At 37.4% G+C, this 20,977-nt stretch overlaps 1 protein-coding gene across 2 annotated transcripts in view; it reads left to right on the top strand.

Annotated features, from left to right (window-relative positions):
* The window catches only part of DCDC2 (doublecortin domain containing 2), a 52,501-nt gene extending 32,355 nt beyond the window's left edge, over positions 1-20,146 (top strand). For both annotated transcript variants that reach the window (XM_056485459.1, XM_056485458.1), the window contains exons 8-10: positions 4,076-4,176; positions 15,912-16,256; positions 17,512-20,146. In XM_056485459.1, coding sequence (XP_056341434.1) covers positions 4,076-4,176; positions 15,912-16,256; positions 17,512-17,619 — 554 coding nt within the window. In that variant the 3' untranslated portion in view covers positions 17,620-20,146. The remainder of the gene's footprint in view (positions 1-4,075; positions 4,177-15,911; positions 16,257-17,511) is intronic.
* The last annotated feature ends 831 nt before the right edge of the window (positions 20,147-20,977 follow it).

Below are 20,977 nucleotides of genomic sequence, written 5' to 3'. Positions count from 1 at the left end.
ACAGGAGATGTTTAGGTTACCTAACTCTCTGCTTAGGGTATAAAAAATAGTGCAGATTTTTGGCTCAACGTACTCTATTGTCATGCAATGACTGGGAAAACTTAAAAAAACCCAGTATCTTCTTTTTGTCTGGACACCATGGAAAAATATCCTCACAGAAGATCATGAAACTTTCAGTAATACTTTGCTTGGCCTCTTGACACAAGCTGCACTTGCTGTAGCATGGAGAACTGAGAACCTAAAAGAATTCCTCTGTTTATACTTATCCACAAAGCTGCAGGGAGACATACCTTCCTTTATTACCCCCTTTCAGAGCTCCTCTGCCCCAGTGTTGCCAGGCCCTGTCTTTGGTCAGTTCTCAGGCAGTTTGAGGCACAAGAAAGTCAGAGCTGACTCATAAAAGAGGAGCATGTTTAATCTACAGACTCTTTGGAGTAGTTCATAAATGTTCCATTTAATGGAAGTGCTGGAATTTCTTTTCAGCAAGGTACACCATATATTTCTGCTTCAGTATAGATTGCAATAGAAGTCCATAACAATACAGAATGAAGACTTGCAAAAAATGTTTCTTCATGTAATTTATGGCATTTTCTGAAATGCTTTCTTACTTTTTTCTCCCTTAGAGACATGTGAAGAAACTGACTAATGATTCAGACACAGAGATGTGAAATATTGCATCAATAAGATTTTTTTATACTTTTTTTTTTCCTAAACCAAAAAGCATTATCCATAAAACATGAGGCAAAGTTACCAGACTGAAAACATTTCCTTGGAAGTAACTCAGAGCACTGATAATTGTGATTAATGTGGCCCACAAACTCCTGTTGACAAGATCTTGACACAGAATCACACAAACAAGAAATATACTGGCCTTTCACTCAGCTTTTATCCTCCAGATATCTGTAACTTCACATGCAGAAAGTGTAAATACTTCTGGCTGTAGATTAGCAATGCTTATAATGTTAACATTTTAAGTTTTTTTTTTAATGCTCCACTTATCCAAATTAATTTTATGTAAATTATTTTGCAATTCTTGTATTTCTTTTCACTTTGTGTTACAAGAGACAACAGTGTGTGTCCTAAAATAAGACTAATTGCATTCCTTGCCATTTCCTTTGGAAATTTTTTTCAAGTATTACAGCTTCCCTATATTTCAGTTAGTGTCATTTTTTTCTTCATCTGTTCTGGCACATTTCAGACCTAAGTGTTTTGATTCCTTCCCTGACTGTACATATATTTTGGACATCTGTCTTCCATTCTCTTATGTATGTGCAGAGATAAATAATTAATTTCCCCTTTGTTGTAAATGTTCTATTTTCCTTAAATAATATTTTCAGTCTGTGGAAGAACAGGAATTCTGTTTCTCTTGAGAATGCTTTCTGTGCAAGACAATGAACAGTGGTATCCCCGAGAGAGGCTGCAGTGTTGTGCAGAATTCTTTTCAACTAATTTATTTTCATTTATGACCACCTTTCTGAGCAAACACCTGCTAGAAAGTGCTTGGAAGAAATTCCATGGAGATTTCAGATTTTGCTTATTGAAATCCTACTGTTACTATCTTTTTGGGCACTCTCTTTTAAATGAGAAATATGATTCCTTACTGAAATTTACATTTTTCTTTATTCTTTCCTGCTCCCTCCTGGTTCAAAGATGAAGTTTTTTCAAAATGTTATGTGTCTGTCTCCTTGGGTTGTTCAGCATAGCCCTGAGCCTGATCTGCTCTTCTAACAAGAGGTGCTTTAAATTTGAGAATCCTCAGCTCTTGAGTGGATTTGGTCTCCAGGGCTAACACATGTTCATCTCCCCTGTACTCCTCCTTTTGCCCTGGAGTAAAAACCTGATGAAAATTGCCTCTGCAACAAAATCCTTTTAACCTGTGGAGGCCAGACAGTCCCCATTTTGGTTGAAAGACTTGGGGACCTTGAAGGCAAAGGTGTTATTATAGAGTCTAAATGGAAGTATGGTGATATTAAATGCAAGTCTTTCAGACACTAAGTTGACTTTTTATAGTTCAGTGAGCCAAGGAATCTAGGGCAAGGTTATTTTCTTACATACTTAAGGGAAGACCTTGAACTAGGAGAGTCTTCATGGTGGCTTTTAGGGAACACATTACATTTTCCTCTCAGAATATGGTGGAAATCTATAACTCAAATGTCTGTCATGAGAGGCAGCAATGATAATACCAGGTAAGAGAAACAGGACATTCTGTCTCTTAGAGAGCTCAGAAAAATGGGAAATGTGAAGTGCATTATTTGGAAAAGTACAGGTAGCATCTGTTCAGATGCATTTTGTTATTATTCTCAGCCACTCCATGTTTTTATAGCTGATTTTGTCAAAAAACCCAAACAAGTGTTGTGTCAAAGGGGATTTGTAATGAGATATATACAGGTAGATTGTCCAGGATTTATCATACTGCCATCAAGTATTGAATGACCTTAATTGGTTTCAATGGAACATCCATGCACATGCATTGTATTTAATAAACCCTAAGAAAAAGGAATTTTTAAAATAAATTATTATTTTCATGTGAAGTATGAAAATGAGGTCTTGAAAAACATGTGTGAGTTATTTAGGTTAGGAATCCAACAAATGATGTTAAGAGCCCTCTGGTATTTCCAGCAGGGATCCTTTCAGAGATATAGTATAGATCTTTCGGTAGGTTGGGGAGGTTCCAGGACTGATGCCTGGGTAATCAAGCTGCTCTCTCTCCTAAGATGCACCCAGCAGTACCACTTTGGGGTTTCACTGTGATGTGCCAGAAACCCCCATTTCTGCCTCTTCATTTCAGACTGTGAGAATGGCCTTCATTTCTGGTCCTCTGGGCAGTGGCTGTCAGGCAACTTGTAAGGCCATCTGGCACCTCCCCTCCAGTCGTTTGCAGTGGTATTGTGCCTCAGAATTTGTTCCCAGGGCAAACTCTTCCCTTGGCTCTTACAGCGATGGGAAAGTAACTGGAAAACTGCCAGAGTAGTCAGTGCTCACTTTTTACGCGGATGGACTCTGGATTTCTCAACGTCTTGCAGTTTGATTCATTATTTTTCCACCAAAATGGTTCTGTGCTACACTAAAGCTGTTTATTTAGCAGCACCCAGCAATGTAGATCAATTTGCACTGTCAGTTGGTATTACCAAGTTCAGATCCTTTAATGAAGAACTAGGAGGCAGTCAGAAACAGTGGAAATACTTTTTCCTCTTTCTTACTGTGGTTACATATTATGTTGGATATGGACACATATCTTTCCTTGATCAGTGGAGAGGGATGATTTGGAGTAACTTGTGCCTTTAGTTTCCAGCTTGTTTTCAGTTCTGGGGAAAATAGAAAGGATCATGTGTCACTTGGAAATTGTTTTCTGTATGGACACATCTTCACTTTTCTAATTAGCTGATACTGTAAGGCCTGTGTTGGAAACTTCAAAGACCCCTAGTTATATTTAGGGGAAAGAAATTACTTAAGCTAAATGGTGCAAAATCTTTGCAAAACTGAATACCAATTTAACTGTTAATCCTTGTTTTCCAGGAGTATGTGCTTTTTAATGTGGATGTGGAGTTTTGGCCATAATTCTACTTGCATGTCTCTAGAGTTGAGGAGTAGAGCTAAACCAACTGTTTCTCTTAATCTTTTAAACCTGACTTGATTCAGCATGTTTAGTTTTGATTCAGAGACTGAATTTTTTTATAGATGTATGTTATAATGCTAATTACTAAAGGATGCTATAGTTGACTGTAGAAACAGAAGTATTATGTTGTTGTCATAATGTATCTAAGATTCACTCTGGACTTTTGCCCAAAGTGAAGGAACTTCAGAACCAGGACTTTGTTCAGTTCCCTTTCCCTTTGCCTTTTCTCCCCCCTTCCCAAAGTGGTGTAATATGTAAGTTTTTGTTGTTAAAAGGGAAAAAAAAAAACATTTGACAATAATGGGAGACTGAAGACTTCCTTGAAAGAGCTGTATGGGGAATGATGGGTCAGCTCAGAAAGCTGTTCTCAAAGCAAAATTGAATGTGCAGTTTGGTAGTTGAGCCACACTGTGTCGCCATTGGACTTCAGTTTCTTCCACTCTATCTTTCCCATTATAGGTGAAGATATTTACAAAGCCAGAGAAGAGGGGTCTGAAATGTGGGGGGCAGTTGAAGTGCAAGAAGATGAAGATACTCTTGTGGAAGTTCCACTGGACCAGGTAGTGATCAAGCTTTAAATAAATGGCTTTTTTTTTTTTTTTTTTTTTTTTTTTTTTTAGGATTACAGATTGTGTGTTGTTTCTCTTTCCTCAATTTCTTTCAAGTGTACAGCATAATGCTGTGGGGATGACTGTAAGCTCAACAGTACTGCTTCTTTTATGGCAGCTTTAGCAAATCTCCCTTTCTGTGTTAATATGTCAAATGTCAGTTAACTTTTCATCAGCTTCAGAATTGCTCTGAGAGCTCTTACAGAGCCTTAGAAAAGCAGGACTCCCTACTGTTACATCCTACCAAATAGGTTCACCTGAATTGCACTCTCTTTGTACTGGTGGAGCAATATTCCTCCAGACCTGGATCACAACAGGTGCAGATTTAGCTGATTTTTGTTAAAGCTGACTGCACTTTGTTCTGTTGGAGCAACATGGTGCTTTGTTGGCCTATTTTTTAATCCTAAGATTTATGTGCAATAAATAGGTCTTGATAACTAAACATAAGATTATATCTCCCTTTTTGTGCTTTGATTTGTACTCCTGTGGGCTGAAATAATACAAGGGATAAGTAAATTGAAGCTTATTCCAAGGAAGAGAAGAGTAGAACTGTTCAAACTATTTGCTGAAAATGTATGTGATATGTTTCTGCTAATGAATTGCTCAAAAGACAGTCCTCTTTTTTCATCTTACGTATTTGTAGGAATTCAACTTGTTCAGCTTTGTTTCCTGTTACATTGTGCTTTTGGTGTCTATTGATGGTGGCTTGGGGCCAGTCACATTGGCCACAAGATAATATTTCTGATCATGCTTTGATGTAAGGAATCACAGTTCGTCCAAAAGATTTCTCAGGCTAAAAATCATCCCAGTAACATCAGGGATCTTGGGCATTTTTATGACTTACTGGTGGTCAGCAGAGTTAATGTGAGTCTGTAAACAAATGGGAGGGAGTTAAAGATAATAGTTTGTAAATACACTTCAATTACCCAGGGCAACCCAATGGAGCATAAACAATCTAGGAGATTTCTGGAGAGTGTTGTAGACAGATTTTTGATGTAGGTAGTGTGAGACATAGTTAGGTGAATCATTCTGCTAGATTTGCTTCTCAAGAATAAATAGAAACTTTTTTGGGATTTGACAGTGGCAGCCTTAATTGCACTGGCCATGAGATGGTCAGAGTTTAAGCCCCTGAAGAAAGTGGGGGTGGAAAATAACAAAATAAAAGTCCTAGAAATTAGGAGAGTTGCCTTTGGCTTGGTAAGGAAACTGTCAGAGGATCCTGTGTGAGGCTGCCTTGAAATGTGGAGGAATTTAGGAGATGCGGTTGATTTCCAAAAGAATCTTCCTCAAACCACAAGAACTATGCCCACTGTGCAAGACAACAAGCAGGCAGAGCAGGGAGCCAGTTTGAGCAGAGGACTCCTGACCTCACACTAAAGGAGGCAGAAGAGGGGATTGACTCCTAAAAAGCAGTATAGAGACATTGCCTGGATATGCAGAAATGGAATTGAGAGAGACAAAGATTGCTGAGAAGTGGAAACTGGTGCATGTGATTGGGAATAACCACCATGGATTTACTATGGACAGATCATACTTCACCCATTTTATTGCCTCAGTGATGAAATAAGTGGCTCTGTGGAGAAAGGGAGAACAGTTATGGTCCTTTATCTTGCTTTCAGTATACACTTCCCTATTTGTAGGAGAAATTGGAAGAAGTGTGGTAAGTATGGGGAGGAAAATATCCTTAATGTGGGTAGGGACTGGATTTGTGGACTAAAAGGTAGGTGGAAAACTGGCTGGTTTGGTAAGATTTAAAAGGTCAGCTGGTTGAGATGTAACTGGCACCTGTTTACAGATGGTGATCCTCAGGGTTTGATACTGGACCTGAGATATTATAGTATGTTCATGGGCAGCATAGATGATGGTGTGAGACACAGCCTTATTCAGCTGTCATTATCGTGTGAATGCAGGGCTGTCTTTCAGAGCAATCTCAGCAGCTTGAAGGAACAGGATGAGTTGAGCCTCATGAAGTTCCACCAAAAAGAGAGGTACAATGTTGGGCATCTGTAATTCAGGGACTGTCTTAGAGCAGTCTTGACACAGGTGGGCTAGAAAGGAGCTGCAGAAAGGGCCATGCATCTCCTGTGGTTGGCAGGTTGAGTCAGCAGCACTCCCTGTGGGGATGAGGTGGACTGTGCTTTCACAGCCCAGCCAGCACATCAAGGTCACTGTTTATCTTTCTTGACTCAGCATCTAGAGTATTTGTCCAGATTTGAGTTCTTCTCAGCAGAAGAGAGATATTTAAAAACAGGAGAAAATTCAGCACAGCAACAAACTAAAAAGTTTAGGGGCTAGAGCTTATGGCACTATTTATATTTAATTGCTTACTAAATAGTGCTTACCTTTTAGTTGGCTGATTTTTAAAATTTATTTGTATTATGAAAAATATTTCTAGACATATATGTCTTTAGCTTGTGACCTGCTTTTAAAAACAATACTTGAGGGGTAGTAGATGTTTTATGAACTTATTAGCCACTTTGACACCATACCATCTTAAAAAAATACAGATTTTATCTTAGGCTCCTGTTGCTAAGAAGGGTAATTCTCATTATTTGTTCACTTAAATGGGAAGGATTGTTGCTCAAGACATTGTTCTTGTAGATATGTGTATTAGGTGATAGTGGCAACACGAACATGACTGTCTTGATCCCTGATAGAAGGAATGCTACAGCTGTGTCTTCTCACAGCACATACCTGCCCAGCCTCAGAATCTCATGATGAACACCTTTGGGCTCATCAGCCCTGTTAATTGTGGCTGTCCTGGTGAGGTGTTGTGATAATTAGGATGTGTTGTGTTATATTGATAGCACTGACATTGGGGAAGAGCATGCCAGTTGTTGTCTTAATCTTTGTTTCTTATGACATCCTGAAACACATCCTGCTCTGGTCTTGACAGTGTAATAATAAAATTCAGAAATTATTAGCCTCTTTATTGCCTCTGAAGGTGTGTAAAGAATTCCTCTGGGTAGTGTAGAACATTTGGCTGTGTAAATTGGGTTGTCAGGCCTTAGTTTCTAGGCTGACTGCAATTCATATGAAATCCAGCCCTGGAGACAGCTGCCTTACTTCTCCACAGAGATCCTACAGCACAGGCATTAACTCTGTGTGTCTCACTAGTTTGCCTCTGCCAGTGGATGGTGACCATCCCTAGGGAGGGGGAAAACTCTCTGCTACCACTTCTCTGTTTGGCAGTGGAACTGTTCACACAGTTGCCAGTGAGCATCAGATGTGCTGGCAAGCTTGCAATGCTAGGAACTTGCTGGGTACCTCTAAGCTATTGTACCAAGCTCCATCCATCATGTTCAGATGGAAATATTTTTCACTTTCTACCAACAGATTTTTCTATCTGGACAAGGAACTGGAAGTAGGTGTATTTGATGGGGAAAAATATTAAAAAATCAGTCATGCACACTCTGAATAATCTTATTTTCATGTTTCCATAAAAGCCAAACAAAGCACTAAAATTTATTGCAACACAAGTCATGGCTTATAAATAATGTTAAAACTTCATGTATAGTTTCCTTGGTAATCTGGCAAGAAGCCATGTCCTTCTGAGTAGAACAGAGTACTGTTTTATTCCCAGATAACTAAGGTCACTCTAACTGTAGAAGCATTTAGCATTTTGTATGTTCAGTTTCATATTAATGACCATTTTAAATTGTTTTAAATTCTGTGATGTTTTAATCACAGAAATGCTAGTTTTAGATTTTTCTTATCTGCACTACAGTTTCTGTTATTGCTAGAAATATGGGAAAGGACAGCCAGCCAGGGCTTGACTATCTTGCATAATGCATAAATATTTACATGCCAGCTTTCACTAGAATGCTGACACTTCTGATAGGCTATCATTTCCATCAGCCACATAAATGAGGTGGTGAAGATAGAGCTTCATTTTTTTTTCTTTTTATGCACCTTTTCTGTCTTGCTGTTTGAAGTACACAGTTGAACAAATGCCAGATTAGCCATTAACTAAACATAGAGTTATACTGGCTAGACTCTCACTTATGTCCTGTTCTGTAAATTGCAGCTGAAAACACATTAAAAGAACAGGGTTTGCTTTACTCCAGACTAGCTGACAGTTGTAATTGAACATCAAGGAAGAAAAAAAATGAGTATTTTGCCTTAAACCAAACCAGACCTTTCTGTTCTATATTCTTTACCAAGGCTGGAGCTCCCAAATACAAAATTATTAGTTTCTTCTTTTGACATGCAGGCTTACTCCAGAGTGGTTGTTTGCATCACTGTGTCAACATTCATGGAGACTGATGACAAAGTATGAAATCAGTTGTGCAAATAGCAAGGGAACAAGGTGGTTATTGACAGGGAGGCATCAAAACAATAGTAGTTTCTTATTAGAGATGGTAATTAAGTGTGTTAGTTTGAATTTGCTAGTAATAATGCAAATATATTCTAAGTAACTCTGAGAGAAAAAATTCTAACTTTAAAGCTTTCAGAGAAAACAACTCTTTCTTTCATTCTATATGAGTTCTAAAATACAAAAGCAGCAGTTTCTAGTAATAATACTGAAAAAACACTGCAAGTTTGCACTGGTTTATCTGTTTCCATAAGCATGATTTTTCTTCTCCCATGCTGAGCCCTTGGGAGGTGGAGTAAGCATGAGAGTTATGAGACTTGAAGTAATCCAGTGCATGACCCCATAAGAAATTCAGGCATGTTGTTGTGCCAGCCTGCTTCACCATGGGGTATATGATACTGGCTATTGAGATACGATGTAGAAAGAGTCTCTGTTTTGGTTTGTTCTTTGGGTTATTTTCCCCCTCCAGATTCATCATCCCTATCTGCTTCTCTCCTGTGTTTATTTAACAGGCACTGCTTTGGAGTTTTTCTGTAGATGTTCACATTCTTGGTTCTTTCTTTATCTATTTGCCTTCCACTTTTACAGACATGTCCACTGATTAATACAGTCCTCCACTCATTATTTCCCATTTCCTGGGATGTAATATGATGTGACATTGTGGATCTCCCCTAGGTGAGCTGGAGCTGGACTATATCATCAGTAGCAGAAAATTTGCACCTTTCATTTGCAGTTTTCATTATGGAGTATACATTTTGCTTTAGAGACCCAAGATTCACCTCAGTGAGCAGAATAAAATGTTTATCTTCCCCATTGCTGAAGGCAAAATGTTAAAGTTTATGTTGATTCAACATTACAACAGGCTGACTGCTTGGGGAGAGATCCTTTGATTAGAAAAGCTACAACTTTTCATGAGGAAACATTTTGCAGTACATCAGTAAGGATTTCAAAATGGCATTTAGAAGGAATGCATGCAGAACTTCTTATGCTCAAATTTCACTACAAATGATGCAGCTGTAATTTAAGCCTTATGAATTTTGAGTGCTGACAAGCCAGCAGATAATATTTTCCACGGCATGTTCTTTCAGCTGCACTGATTTACACTTAATGTTGTTAATGTTAGTCTGTGTGAGATAGGGAACTTTACTCTGATTGGTTCCTTGCAGTTTGGAATGAGAAGGGAGATCTTTCCTCTGTTTCTGCATTGAGGGATTGTGATTTCTGAAGTTGTAGTAGCAATGCCTGATCTTGTCTTTAGAGGCCTGTGTGGCCAGCAGTAGAAGGGCCTTCACTTCTACTGAGTGAAACCTGGAAATGCAAATCTCTTGTAAAACTAGTTTTGATACCACTTTGAAAAAAGTTTCCACTGTGTAACCCTGTTTTCAAAAATTTCAGCAATCCTAGAGCAGGCAGTTTTTCAAATGGCTTAACTTACAGGGCATTTTTAATTACTTGTAAAAGAACTTAAAAAATTATTTTTGTACTTTTACAGTCTCAGTAGGACTTTCTTTTAATGCTCAACAATTTTCTCATCTACAGGTATGCTCAGCAGATCATATTGTATTGTAGGGAGTGAGGTTTAAGTTAATTTTATTGAACGCGTGCAAAATGTTGTGGAAAAAATAAACATAAGTGTCACTGAAATAGATGGAAAAAAGTATTTTGGACTTAGGTATGTATTAGAAAAATAAAGATCGGATAAGATCATAAAATCATTGAATATTTTGAGTTGAATAAGACCTTAAAAATCTTCTCATTTCAACTCCTCTACCACAGGCAGGGACACCTTTCACTAGACCAGGTTGCTCAGAGCCTCATTATCGTGGTCTGGAAGATTTCCAAGGATGGGGCATCCACAGCAACCTGTTCCAGTTTGTCACCACCCTCACAGTAAAGAATTTCTTCCTGATAGCCAAATACAATCGTGCCCTCTGTCTGTTTGAAGTCATTCCCCTTGGTCCTGTCACTACATGCCCTGGTAAAAAGATGCTCTCCAGATTTTGCAAAGACCCCTTCAGGCCCTGGAAGGTGCTGTGAGTTCTCCCTGCAGCCTTCTCTTCTCCAGACTGAACACCCCCAACTCTCTGAGTCTTGTCTTCATAGGAGAGGTCTGTGTCTGTCTTATGCTGGGGGCAGTGCTCAAATCTCTATCATGGATGCATTGTGATTAAGGAATGAAGTTTGCTTCCAGTTACTAGACAATGAAACCAATGGAAGGAGTTTGAAAAGCTGTTTTTTCTATACTTCAAGTCCTTTAGTTTCCATTCCTTCTAGTAGGAGTTCTGGGCACTGTGATGTTATGAAAAATTAGACTCTGTGGATTCAGGTGCTGTATGTGTTGGAAAAAAAAAAAGAAAATAATGGCACCCATCTCATAAAAGAGTTGGGGTTTAAATGTTGTGAGGATAAGGACATTTTGCCTTCAGGAACAACAGTGCATTTTGTGCAAATGTGGGAACTCTGTGGGAAGTGTAAGACAGTTGAACCTTAACTATTCATTTGCTTGTTTTTAAGAGCCTGGGTTTTGTAAATGATGTGGAAGAGAAGAGGGCTGCTGTCACTTAGCAACACTTTCTGGTTCAGGAACAAAATGTTTCACTAGTGGAATCTGTGCAGTGCTGCTGCAAAACATTCCTGAGTAGAAGCAGGGGAGCTCTGTTCTGAAGAGTTTTGCTACAATTGAAGTCAAGTGTTCCTGTTGCTGCATTTGTTTATTCATGCTGCTTTTCATGACCATTAAGATTTCTGTTGTCTACCTCATTGTTTGTCTGCTGTGACCATTAGCCAAGTAAACATTTCCAGACAATTTCAATAAAGCAAAATTATGTTTTATATTAATGGTCCAAAATAATTTCTGCCTCAAATGATTTGTGATACTGCACTTTTCAGTATCAGTCATGTACAAACCTTCTGAGAGGTTTACATTAGCATCCCTAGAGGAAAAGAAGCCAAATGTTTCAATGTCTGAAGATTTCCTGACTTACTGCTTTTGAGTGATGATGGCATTTGGTAATGTAGCTCTTAATGAATGATAGCATGATGAGTGTAATTAGAATACATCTTCCTTTTTTAAACACACGGTTTTTGCTGAGATTAAAAATACTGTCAAGCAATCACACTTCTTGAAAGCAAAATGAAATTGGCTCTGTTCCTCATCAACCTGTTAGTTAAGTCAGGAGGTTTCCAGAAGGCGAGCTGGGTCCGTGTTTCCAGCAAGAAGCTGAGAATTGCTTCAGTTTTTCTGCGTGCCTTTGGTTGAATATGCTTTTCAGAAGTCTTGTGTCAGTGAGTCTTTTTATTGCTAGTCCATGACAAGCAAAGAACTGTTCTCACATTCACAAAGGTATGGTTTGTAAACTAGTTATTTTAAGTAATGTGGCTTCAAGCATGAAAGTGCAAAAGCATCACCTTCACTTAAAAGATGCAACCATCAATGCAAAAAGGAAGGTTACTTCCTACTTTCTTTCAACCATTCGAAGGGCAGAAATACAAATCTTATTTTGATTAGTTCTGGCTATAGGAGGAATGGGGATAAACTAGCACAGTGACTGGAAAAGGTCCCTTCTTTAGAACTCACTTGATTGTGAAAATTGCCTTAAGGAATAGGAATACTTCTCCAGTCCAAGTTGTGCAGTTGATTTTTGAGGTGTGTAGGCAGAACTAAACTAATGCAGGAATATTTATTCTGTAGTTCATGACAGTATCCCTGTTCATCGGCTGGTTGCTTCCAGTAAGAGGTTTTGATGTGCCTTTTGTTCTCTGTTCAGATCCTTGATATCCCTATGAATTTGTGTTGCATAGAGGTGATAGACCTCAGGCACTCAGGCCTGGAGATGCATCCAGAGCTGTTTCTCTGGATTTGAGGTGCCCTGAGCTTCTATAGGAATCGCAGATGTGAGGGACAACATCCGTGAGCCAACACAATGGCCAAAGGCTGAGCTCTGGACTTCTGAGCAGCAAGAAGAGCACTCCCACATCTGTCTTGGCTATCCATCCAGTTCATTCCATACAGAAAGTTCTGACTGAGAATATTTTGGTTATTTGAAAGGTGACTGATGAAAAGCTAAAAACTAAGATGGGAAATGTCACTGCTTCCCCACCAGTATACAAGGTCATTGCTGACTTGAGTCTGGTAATTTCTGCAAGGATAGGTAGGTCTCAATCAGCATACCTGTTTTGCTTTCAGTGTGCCCATCTTGATTTATTCTGACTGAGAAAGCACAGTTTGTGGTAATTTTGGTGCATATATATTAGGCAATTTTTACAGTCTTAGGTGGAGGTATGGCTGGACTGCATCAAATTCAACGAAAAGGTTCCCAATGACTCCAGGGGACTTTAAATTACACCCTGACCCACCAAGTACTTTAATGTAGACTTTAGTTCATTATTTCACGTTCACTGCTATCACTGAAACTGTTCAAGAAGGTAAAGTTAAGCCTTTACAGCATTTACAGGTTTTGGACTATTAAGACATCTGATTTTCTCCATTTTTCTGTTTCCTTCCCTGTGTGTATACATGCAGATAAACGTTCTCTTTTCCTTAATATGAAAAATCAAAAATTTGCTAAGTATACCTCTTTCTCAGTGAAGCAGGTGTACTTAAAATAGAGAATGCTAATTTATGCATAACGAGTAGATCGATAGGATCTCAGTAGGAAGTATCACACCTTTTTTATATAAAAAGCTATGTACTATTTGGTGGGTGATTTTGGCTTTCAGTTTTTTCCCTACAGTCCTGTCTGCTGTGCAGTCTGAAATGCAGTCAGTGGTCATATCCACATTTTAAAGGCTACCTTTGACTCTGCATGCAGAGGGAACCATACCACATTTTAGATTGCCTTGTGAAAGATCTTTTCCTCTGGGTCAATGTTGATTTTTAACTTGTTTGAAATGTCCATTCTTATGTAGTATAGCTTGAAAAGAGATTAAATGAAAAATGCATTTTACTTTCCAATTGTTAGCTGAAAATGTGGCTTTTTATTTTTATCTGTAATAGTAATGAAATAGTAATGTAATAGTAATATGCTCAGCTATCTTGAAATTTTCAGTTACTATGAAAAAATTATTCTTGCACTGATGGGAGTTGTTCTCATCTTGTTTTCTACTATTATTTTTCTTGCAATATAGCTTGATTGATCAAGTTAAATTAGTTGGAATTTTAATGTTATTTCATGCCTGTTCTATGCTCTGTGAGCTTTCAGTGAGTTTCTGGGTACAGTTTGATAATGCTGTGTTTATATTCTATGTTGCTCAGATTTAACTCTTCAAAAATTTGCATCCACACCTATTTTAGACAGATAAGGTCATATGAATCTAGCTAGCATAGCACTTTAGGAAGTCACTGTCCCTCAAATGTCCACTGTGCTTCCATGCCAAAGACTGCTTCCACAGCAGTGGAACCAGTTAAAGCATTGGGATACATATGTTTACACCATGGCATAAAGCCTACACACTTTCTTCTGCAGTCCAGAATGAGCCACCATACTAAAGCCATACAGGCAAGAGCATATATTCACTTCTGCTTGTACTCACTACCAAAAAGCTGGAAATTGTAATGTCTTGGATGACTACAACATTTAACTGTGAAAGTCTGTGTTGACTTTTCTTATCCTCTCTTTATTTAGTGTGTGTAATGTCATAGCAAGCAGATGTCATTAAGTAAAACCAAACACATTTTTAGCTAGTGGTATCTGGTGCATGCATTTGTCCAACCCTCCCCTGTTTCTGGTCAGAATCCAGAGCTGCTAATTTCCTCAGCAGACTGAAAGCAAAATAGTAGATAACATGTCTAAGAGTAGCGGGTGACTTCTGAGAATTTATGATCTACAGATTCTTTGCTATCTTTATATGGTGCAGGTTATGAAGGTTGGATCAAATTTGCTTTGGATGGTGCCTTCTTTGAAGGTTTCTGTAAAGACTTGGCTTGTTAAAGTTTTATTTTAGTGGTAATAAGGCCAGTTTGATGTTACTAGATGAAAGTAAGTCAGAAAGGCTTGAATAAAAAAAACCACATAGAAATAACAGTACTTCAAAAATCACTTATGGAGACATTATTTACCTAGTCATGTAACCAGGTAGTATTTCTGGTAATTCCGTATTCTGTGGATTATTGCAACACAATAACTTATCTTTTTTGCAACTGTGCCAATGTGGCATTGTGCACTGGCATACTACAGTTGTCTTATGTTGCTACTTAGATATTGAAAGAAAATCAAGATGTTTCATCAAGAGGCTTCAATAAATTCTTGATCTTACTGAACTGACTTTTATTAATACATTGAGGGTGATGAGAGAATTATTTTGAAATGTTAGGATTAGTGAGGAGAAGAAATTTTTAGAAGACAACTTCTCTGTGGCAGATACTTGCTTGCATAAAGGAGCTACTGAGGACAGTAAAATTCCAAACAGTTTTGATTAAGAGATAATCTATTGCTCTCATCTTATTTGCTTTAGATTTAGAGACTGATGAGGCTGGGTGGGAGGCAGACACCTTGACACTCCTGTGAGATTTTTTTCACTTTACTTTCATTCATACCTCAGCACAAGGATGTAGTAATCTTGGCAGGTGGGAGCATTGGTTGACTCAGGTGACTCTAAAGCTGAAACTGGAAGGCAAATGACAAAGACAAGACAATTTGTGCATCTGTGTCCCAGGCTGTCATGAGATGATGCTGCCAGCAGCTTTATCCATAGTGAGCTTCTGATAACTCTTCTACAAGGTGAGGCAAGACCTTGTTCCTTCTGGCTGCTGGTCCAATTCTGTGTAGGGAAAAATTGCTGCCAAATGTCCAGCAAAACCTAACCAAGCCACCCTACACAGGGGTCTTTTGGAAGGGGAATGATGTCTTGGAAGTAACCAGTGATAAGTCTACCTCATCTCTCCAGCTACTTTTCTGTGTATTCAAAGAAGGTAAGACCGGTGGTCATGGCATGGCCTGGTCCATAGGTAAAATGCTTCTTGGGGAACAGTTTGTGGGCTAGTAGTACATGAATTATCCTTGTGACAGGACTTTACAAACAAGTATGTACTAAATGCTAGAAAGTCAGAGAATCTGGAATAGATGGAACACAGTAAGATGTTGCTGTGTCTATTAAATCTATCTCGTTTCAGTTGTTTTGAGTGTGGTCGAATGGATTAAACCCTGTGTAATAAATTTAAATCTTGCCACATTTTGTAAATGAAGGATAAAAGGGCATTACAGAGTGTAAGTAGAGGAGCATAATTTTCTGACCATGTAGACAAACCTCAAATTAGCATACTTATTCCTCAGTAATGATGTAATTGTGAATTTGATGTCTGTCACGTTTCAGAATTGCATGGAGTGTTCTAATTTAAAATGCCTCATAATGCTGCTGCTTTTCCTTTCACCAGAGACCAGCAGAAACTGTAGATGAAGAAGAAAATGTAGAAGAGGAAAATGACAGGGGAGAGGAGGCATATAAAGGAGAGGAAGAATATTCAGAAGCGAATGGAGAGGAAAGTGGGGAAACTGTTAAAGAAAGAATTGAAGTGGAAGAAAACAAAAAGAAATTAAATGAAAATTATGCAGATGAAGCAGGAAAAACACAGAATGTTGACCAAGCAGAGGAAAAGGAACTTATCCATTTAAATGGCAAAAACCATGAAGGAAATGGTGAGGGAATTGAGCACTTGAAGTACCAAGGTGATCTTCAGCCTGAAGAAGAAATAAAAGAGGATTCTGGCAGTCAGAACCAGGTGAGTGTTTATTCATTCAAACTGTTTTCCTTGTGGTGTTGTTCCTCATTCATCTCAGCCTTATGCTTCTCATCTGGTCTCTAAGTAGTTAATGTCTGATAAAATCCTGAGATCATTTATGAGAACTTCAGTTCATGGAAAAGTTGTTTTCCATCTGTATAGATCAGTTACATTGGTAATTACAATATATGCCCTCCAACTGAGAAAGCAGATGTTTCTCACTATTTGATGAATCTGCATCTTCTACTTTCCTTATTATGCTGAATTTTGAAAAAAAGTAATGAAAAAAAAAATCTTGCAGTTTCTAGAAAAGCAGAATCATGTATTTCTGCACTACTTTGTCTTTTAGGACAGACAGAAGAGTGTGTTCATGACACCAGAGCCTCATTATTTTGATGAATTGACTTTCACAAAAGTTGCATTTCATAAAGGACTTTTGCCTTTGCTTTGTGGAAGTATCATCACTTTTTCTTAGGAATTGAATAATACAGTGGATATGAACAAGGTCCTTTAAAGCAATGGGCTTTAGTCAGTTTAAAAGCAAACATCCTATTAATTTAGGATACATGGCAACATGCTTGGCTTAGATGGAGGGATGCAATCCGCCTAAATAAGAAGAACTCCCCTGATTGTCAGATGAACTTACCAGCTCACAGAGTGTGGGAAACAAAGTGTTTTGTTTGATGGGGAAGATCCAGGTCTGGGAAGAATGGGATTCATGAGTGTCAGAAGTAGAGCAAATTGCTGCACATTCCCTGCCTACAGGCTGCTGAAAAGCAATCTCTTCCTCTGCTTCTGTGACACTGTGAATGGTTTCTTGCACTTTGCACCTGGGCTTTCTTCTGTTCCTGTATGACACACAAGAATATTTTTCAATTGAGAGAGCTGAGTAACATGACATTTTCTTGGGCTCTGAATTTATTCTGTGCTTCATATATTGGATTTTTGTTTTAGATAAACTGAAGCTATTTATGGAAAAGTGAGTGAGCATTCACTTTAAATGCATATGTGGGTAACTGGGTGCTTGATGAAAGAACTGTAGAGGGGGAACCTCTAATGTGAGTGCCTTCTCCTTTGGAAGATATATAAGTATAAAATAAATGAAAATTTTAATGTGATCACTCTTGGAAAACATTTTTTTTCACATTAAAAATACTTTGTGGAAATTTTAATATTAAGTGCTTAATGCTGTATTGAAATGAAGTGAAATCTTTGGTACCTGGTGACATTAACAATGCCTGTCCTTTTTCTTCAGGATGATCCTGGTCTTGAAAAGACATCCACAAATCCAAGGGTGACAGTCACAAGCCCACAGGAAAGTGAAAAGAAGGAGCAGAGCAATGACTATGCTGCAGTTGCATAAACAGGAAAAATGTAATGAGCAGAAAATGAAAAAGGATAACACTTTAAATATAAAGCATGTTATTTTTTGTGATTAATAACTTATATTAGAAAGGCAAGTTGAGTACCCACATAATGAGTTGTGAGATGATGATGCTCTATGGATTGATGAAAAGCAAGTTTTTATATCTACTAGAAGAACACAGAATTATTTTTACAAGTTGAGATTTTCTGCTAGAATTTGAGGGAGAAAATACCAGAGTACTTTATAGTAGTATTAGAAATGAATTATTCTGTGGTATGAGATAGCAGCAATAGAATAACCACAAAAATTGCACTGTTTCAGGGAAAGGAAAAGAGACCCACCCAGATTCAATGTCAAAACTTCTTCGTTGATTTGTTCAGGAAAAGAAATTATTTTTTACCTTTTAACTAGGACATATGTAGTTTTTCCTCTAAAATTCCACATGATAGGTATCATTTTCAGGTATGACATTAAGATATAACTAGAATATGTTCCTCACCTAATGGATTTATGCCCACAGAAACCAGTTAACTATAGTAAGGGGTCAGTTCAATGTTACTAAATAGTCTGTTTTCAGTATATTAATTAGAATTTTTAGGTTTAGCATACATAAATAGAGCTTATTTAGCACTATGAATACATGTGGACAGCCTACAATACTGCATCTTGTTTACATTTAAAACAGAAAATTTTGTTCATTATCCTGCACTGATTCAGTAAATAGTGAATTATTGTCATCATGAACAAAAAATAAAGGAAGAGTATGTAGTAAATTAGTTTAAAAAGTTGAATTTGGATAGATTTGTAATTCAGTCTAAGAGAAACTTAATTTATTAATGAACTAAAAAAAGAACTTGCCTGGATTCATACTGAAATTTCCATGAAACCATTGCTGTTGATAGAGCCATTTTAATATGTGAGACATCAGGATGAGCCCACCAGTTTTCTGTAAAAGTCAGGAACAATTATTGCATTTATGAACCCTTTGCATAGCCTTAATGGTTGGAAGTGTGTCATCATCCTTTTGAGAAAGCTGTCTCCTGATAGGCTGTGGCTTAATATGCATTAGTAAATAAGGCATTGATCCACAGTATTAGTTCCCTTAATGACACTGATTTCATTGCTCTTATCATTTCTCTGTTAGTAATGGGAATAATTTGTAGTTTGTAGAAATACAGCCCTGAGCATAATTGTATTAATTATACAAAAGAAATAGGGGTTTCCTTATCGTTAATGCTAGTAAATTATTACTACAAGAAACTTAATGTCATTTTTGTTGATTTTATGCCATTAAGACAAGAATTGCATTCATGAACAAATTGAACTTGAAGCACTGTTTAAGGAATGTGGAGAACCACTTGTCATAAATGAAACTCAAACAAACATCTTCTCTTCTTCTACTAGTTATTAAGTATATTTTTCCAGTGTAATAGAAATAGGTGGAGATCCTTCAGCATATTTCTGTGCTTTGGCAGTGTAAGTATAAAAGACTTAAAAAACTTATGAACAGGGTTAGAACAGTTTGCCCTGTGGCATCTCTGAATTGTCTGTGAAACCTTCTTGAAACCTGCTGTCTATGAAACCTGTAGCTTCTGTTGAGCTGTCTGGCAAAGATCAAAGGGAATATTGCATTTGTGATCAGTTCAAAATAAGCTCCTAATTTAGCCAAGGTCTTAAGCAAAGTATGCATGCTTCTTTTTTTTGTGACAGCAATTAAACCTATGCTCAAATATATTTGATTTCCCTGGAATTTAAAAAAATATTTATAGTTAAGCAGAAGTAAAAATGGACCAACTCTCCCCCAAAAAAACAAAACAAACCCCAAAACAAAACAAAACAAAAGCCTGAAGCAGAATGGATAAAATAACTGTGGGTAATAGTGAGGTAAAATGACACAGGGTTACCTTTATTGTTGGTTTCTATTTATAGCTTCTGAGTGCCAGCAGTTTCTGTCATTTATTTCCTTTCCCCAAAACTTCAGTAATTTCCATACTTTAAAGACTTACAGGTATCAGTGAGAATAATTTAAAGAATTAAACTAAATTCTAGGGAAATGCAACATTACCATTTTCCTTCATGGGAACATGAAATTCCTGTGAGTGTTACTCAAGAATGTTTCCCCCTCTGTTCTCTTGTAAGAAAGACAGGATATATTTCTTCAGAAAAGCAAATCTGACTGTTTGAAAATAGAGGTATAACCATTTTATCATTCACCTTAACACTGACAACATGAATTTTGTATCAGGTTATTTTATTTAGGGAAACTAGTTAATGCCTAACAAATAATTGTAGAAATTAAACAAGAGTGATATAGGTGGTCTTGCTGATAGTTTTTCTGCCTTGATCTGCTGTGTGTGATGGCTTAACTCAGTTTTACCTGAGAAATGCATTATTTTGTAAAGCTTATATAATGTTATTTTATTAAGCTTATGTGCAACAATTCTGAGGATTTTTTAAAGAATTGTTTTCTTGTTTTGGTTTTATTTTTAAAATAATTTGCTATTAAAGAGAACTAGTACAAATATTCTTGTGTTTTCTTTCATATCAAGGCCTGTTTGATGTAAAATCTGTCTTTGGGTTACTGACTTTATAAATTTGGTGATTTTGCAGCTGATAGGATTCCCACATAACTAAAACTTAGAAAAAAACCAAAAACAAACCAACAGAAGCCTCATTTGGTAGTTTTCCTATTGCAAACGTGAAAGAAAATATGTTGACAATTTAGCTTATACACAGTTATAAATGTAAGACTAAGGGCACATTTAAACTTGCTCAGGGAGTTTTTTAATGTCACAATTCAGGTTGGGCCTGGGTTATTGGTATGTGTGTACTGTTCAGGCAATACTCAGGAAATGATGTGAGTTTTATCTGTTCACTGGCAATTCCTGGGAAAATTACCAAACTTCTACATGTCTCCTTAAAGAGATTCCTAATTTCAATAAAGCATTAAAGCATAGGTTTAAATCCCACAGGACTGTAATTTTTAGTGAATTTTAACTAATGATTTGGTGCCTTGACATGTCAGAGCCAAAATAAAGTTGGTTTATGAAAACGGGTGAAAATAAGGAAAATATAATCCCCACTCAGTTTCATCTAAAGTACAGTGAAATAAAACTGTGTGCAGAAGAATAAAAGAGTAAGTGTGAGTATTCTGATCACTTGAATCTGATCACAGGGAGAGGATTGTTGCTGGGCTATTTTGATTGATTACCCCAAATGTACATTAAAACAACCACTAGATAATAAATGTAAATACCAAATGAAGTATCTGCAGGAAGGGTGTGTTTATAAAGTAGTTGCAATCAGGATGATTGAATGGGATGCACTCAAAGATGTTTTGTTTTGGGTGGCTGAC

This window comes from Oenanthe melanoleuca, chromosome 2, assembly GCF_029582105.1.
Source record: "Oenanthe melanoleuca isolate GR-GAL-2019-014 chromosome 2, OMel1.0, whole genome shotgun sequence".
Classification (NCBI taxonomy): Eukaryota; Metazoa; Chordata; class Aves; order Passeriformes; family Muscicapidae; genus Oenanthe; species Oenanthe melanoleuca.
Note: the sequence above shows the minus strand (reverse complement) of the source record. Positions and strands in the feature narration are given on the sequence as shown.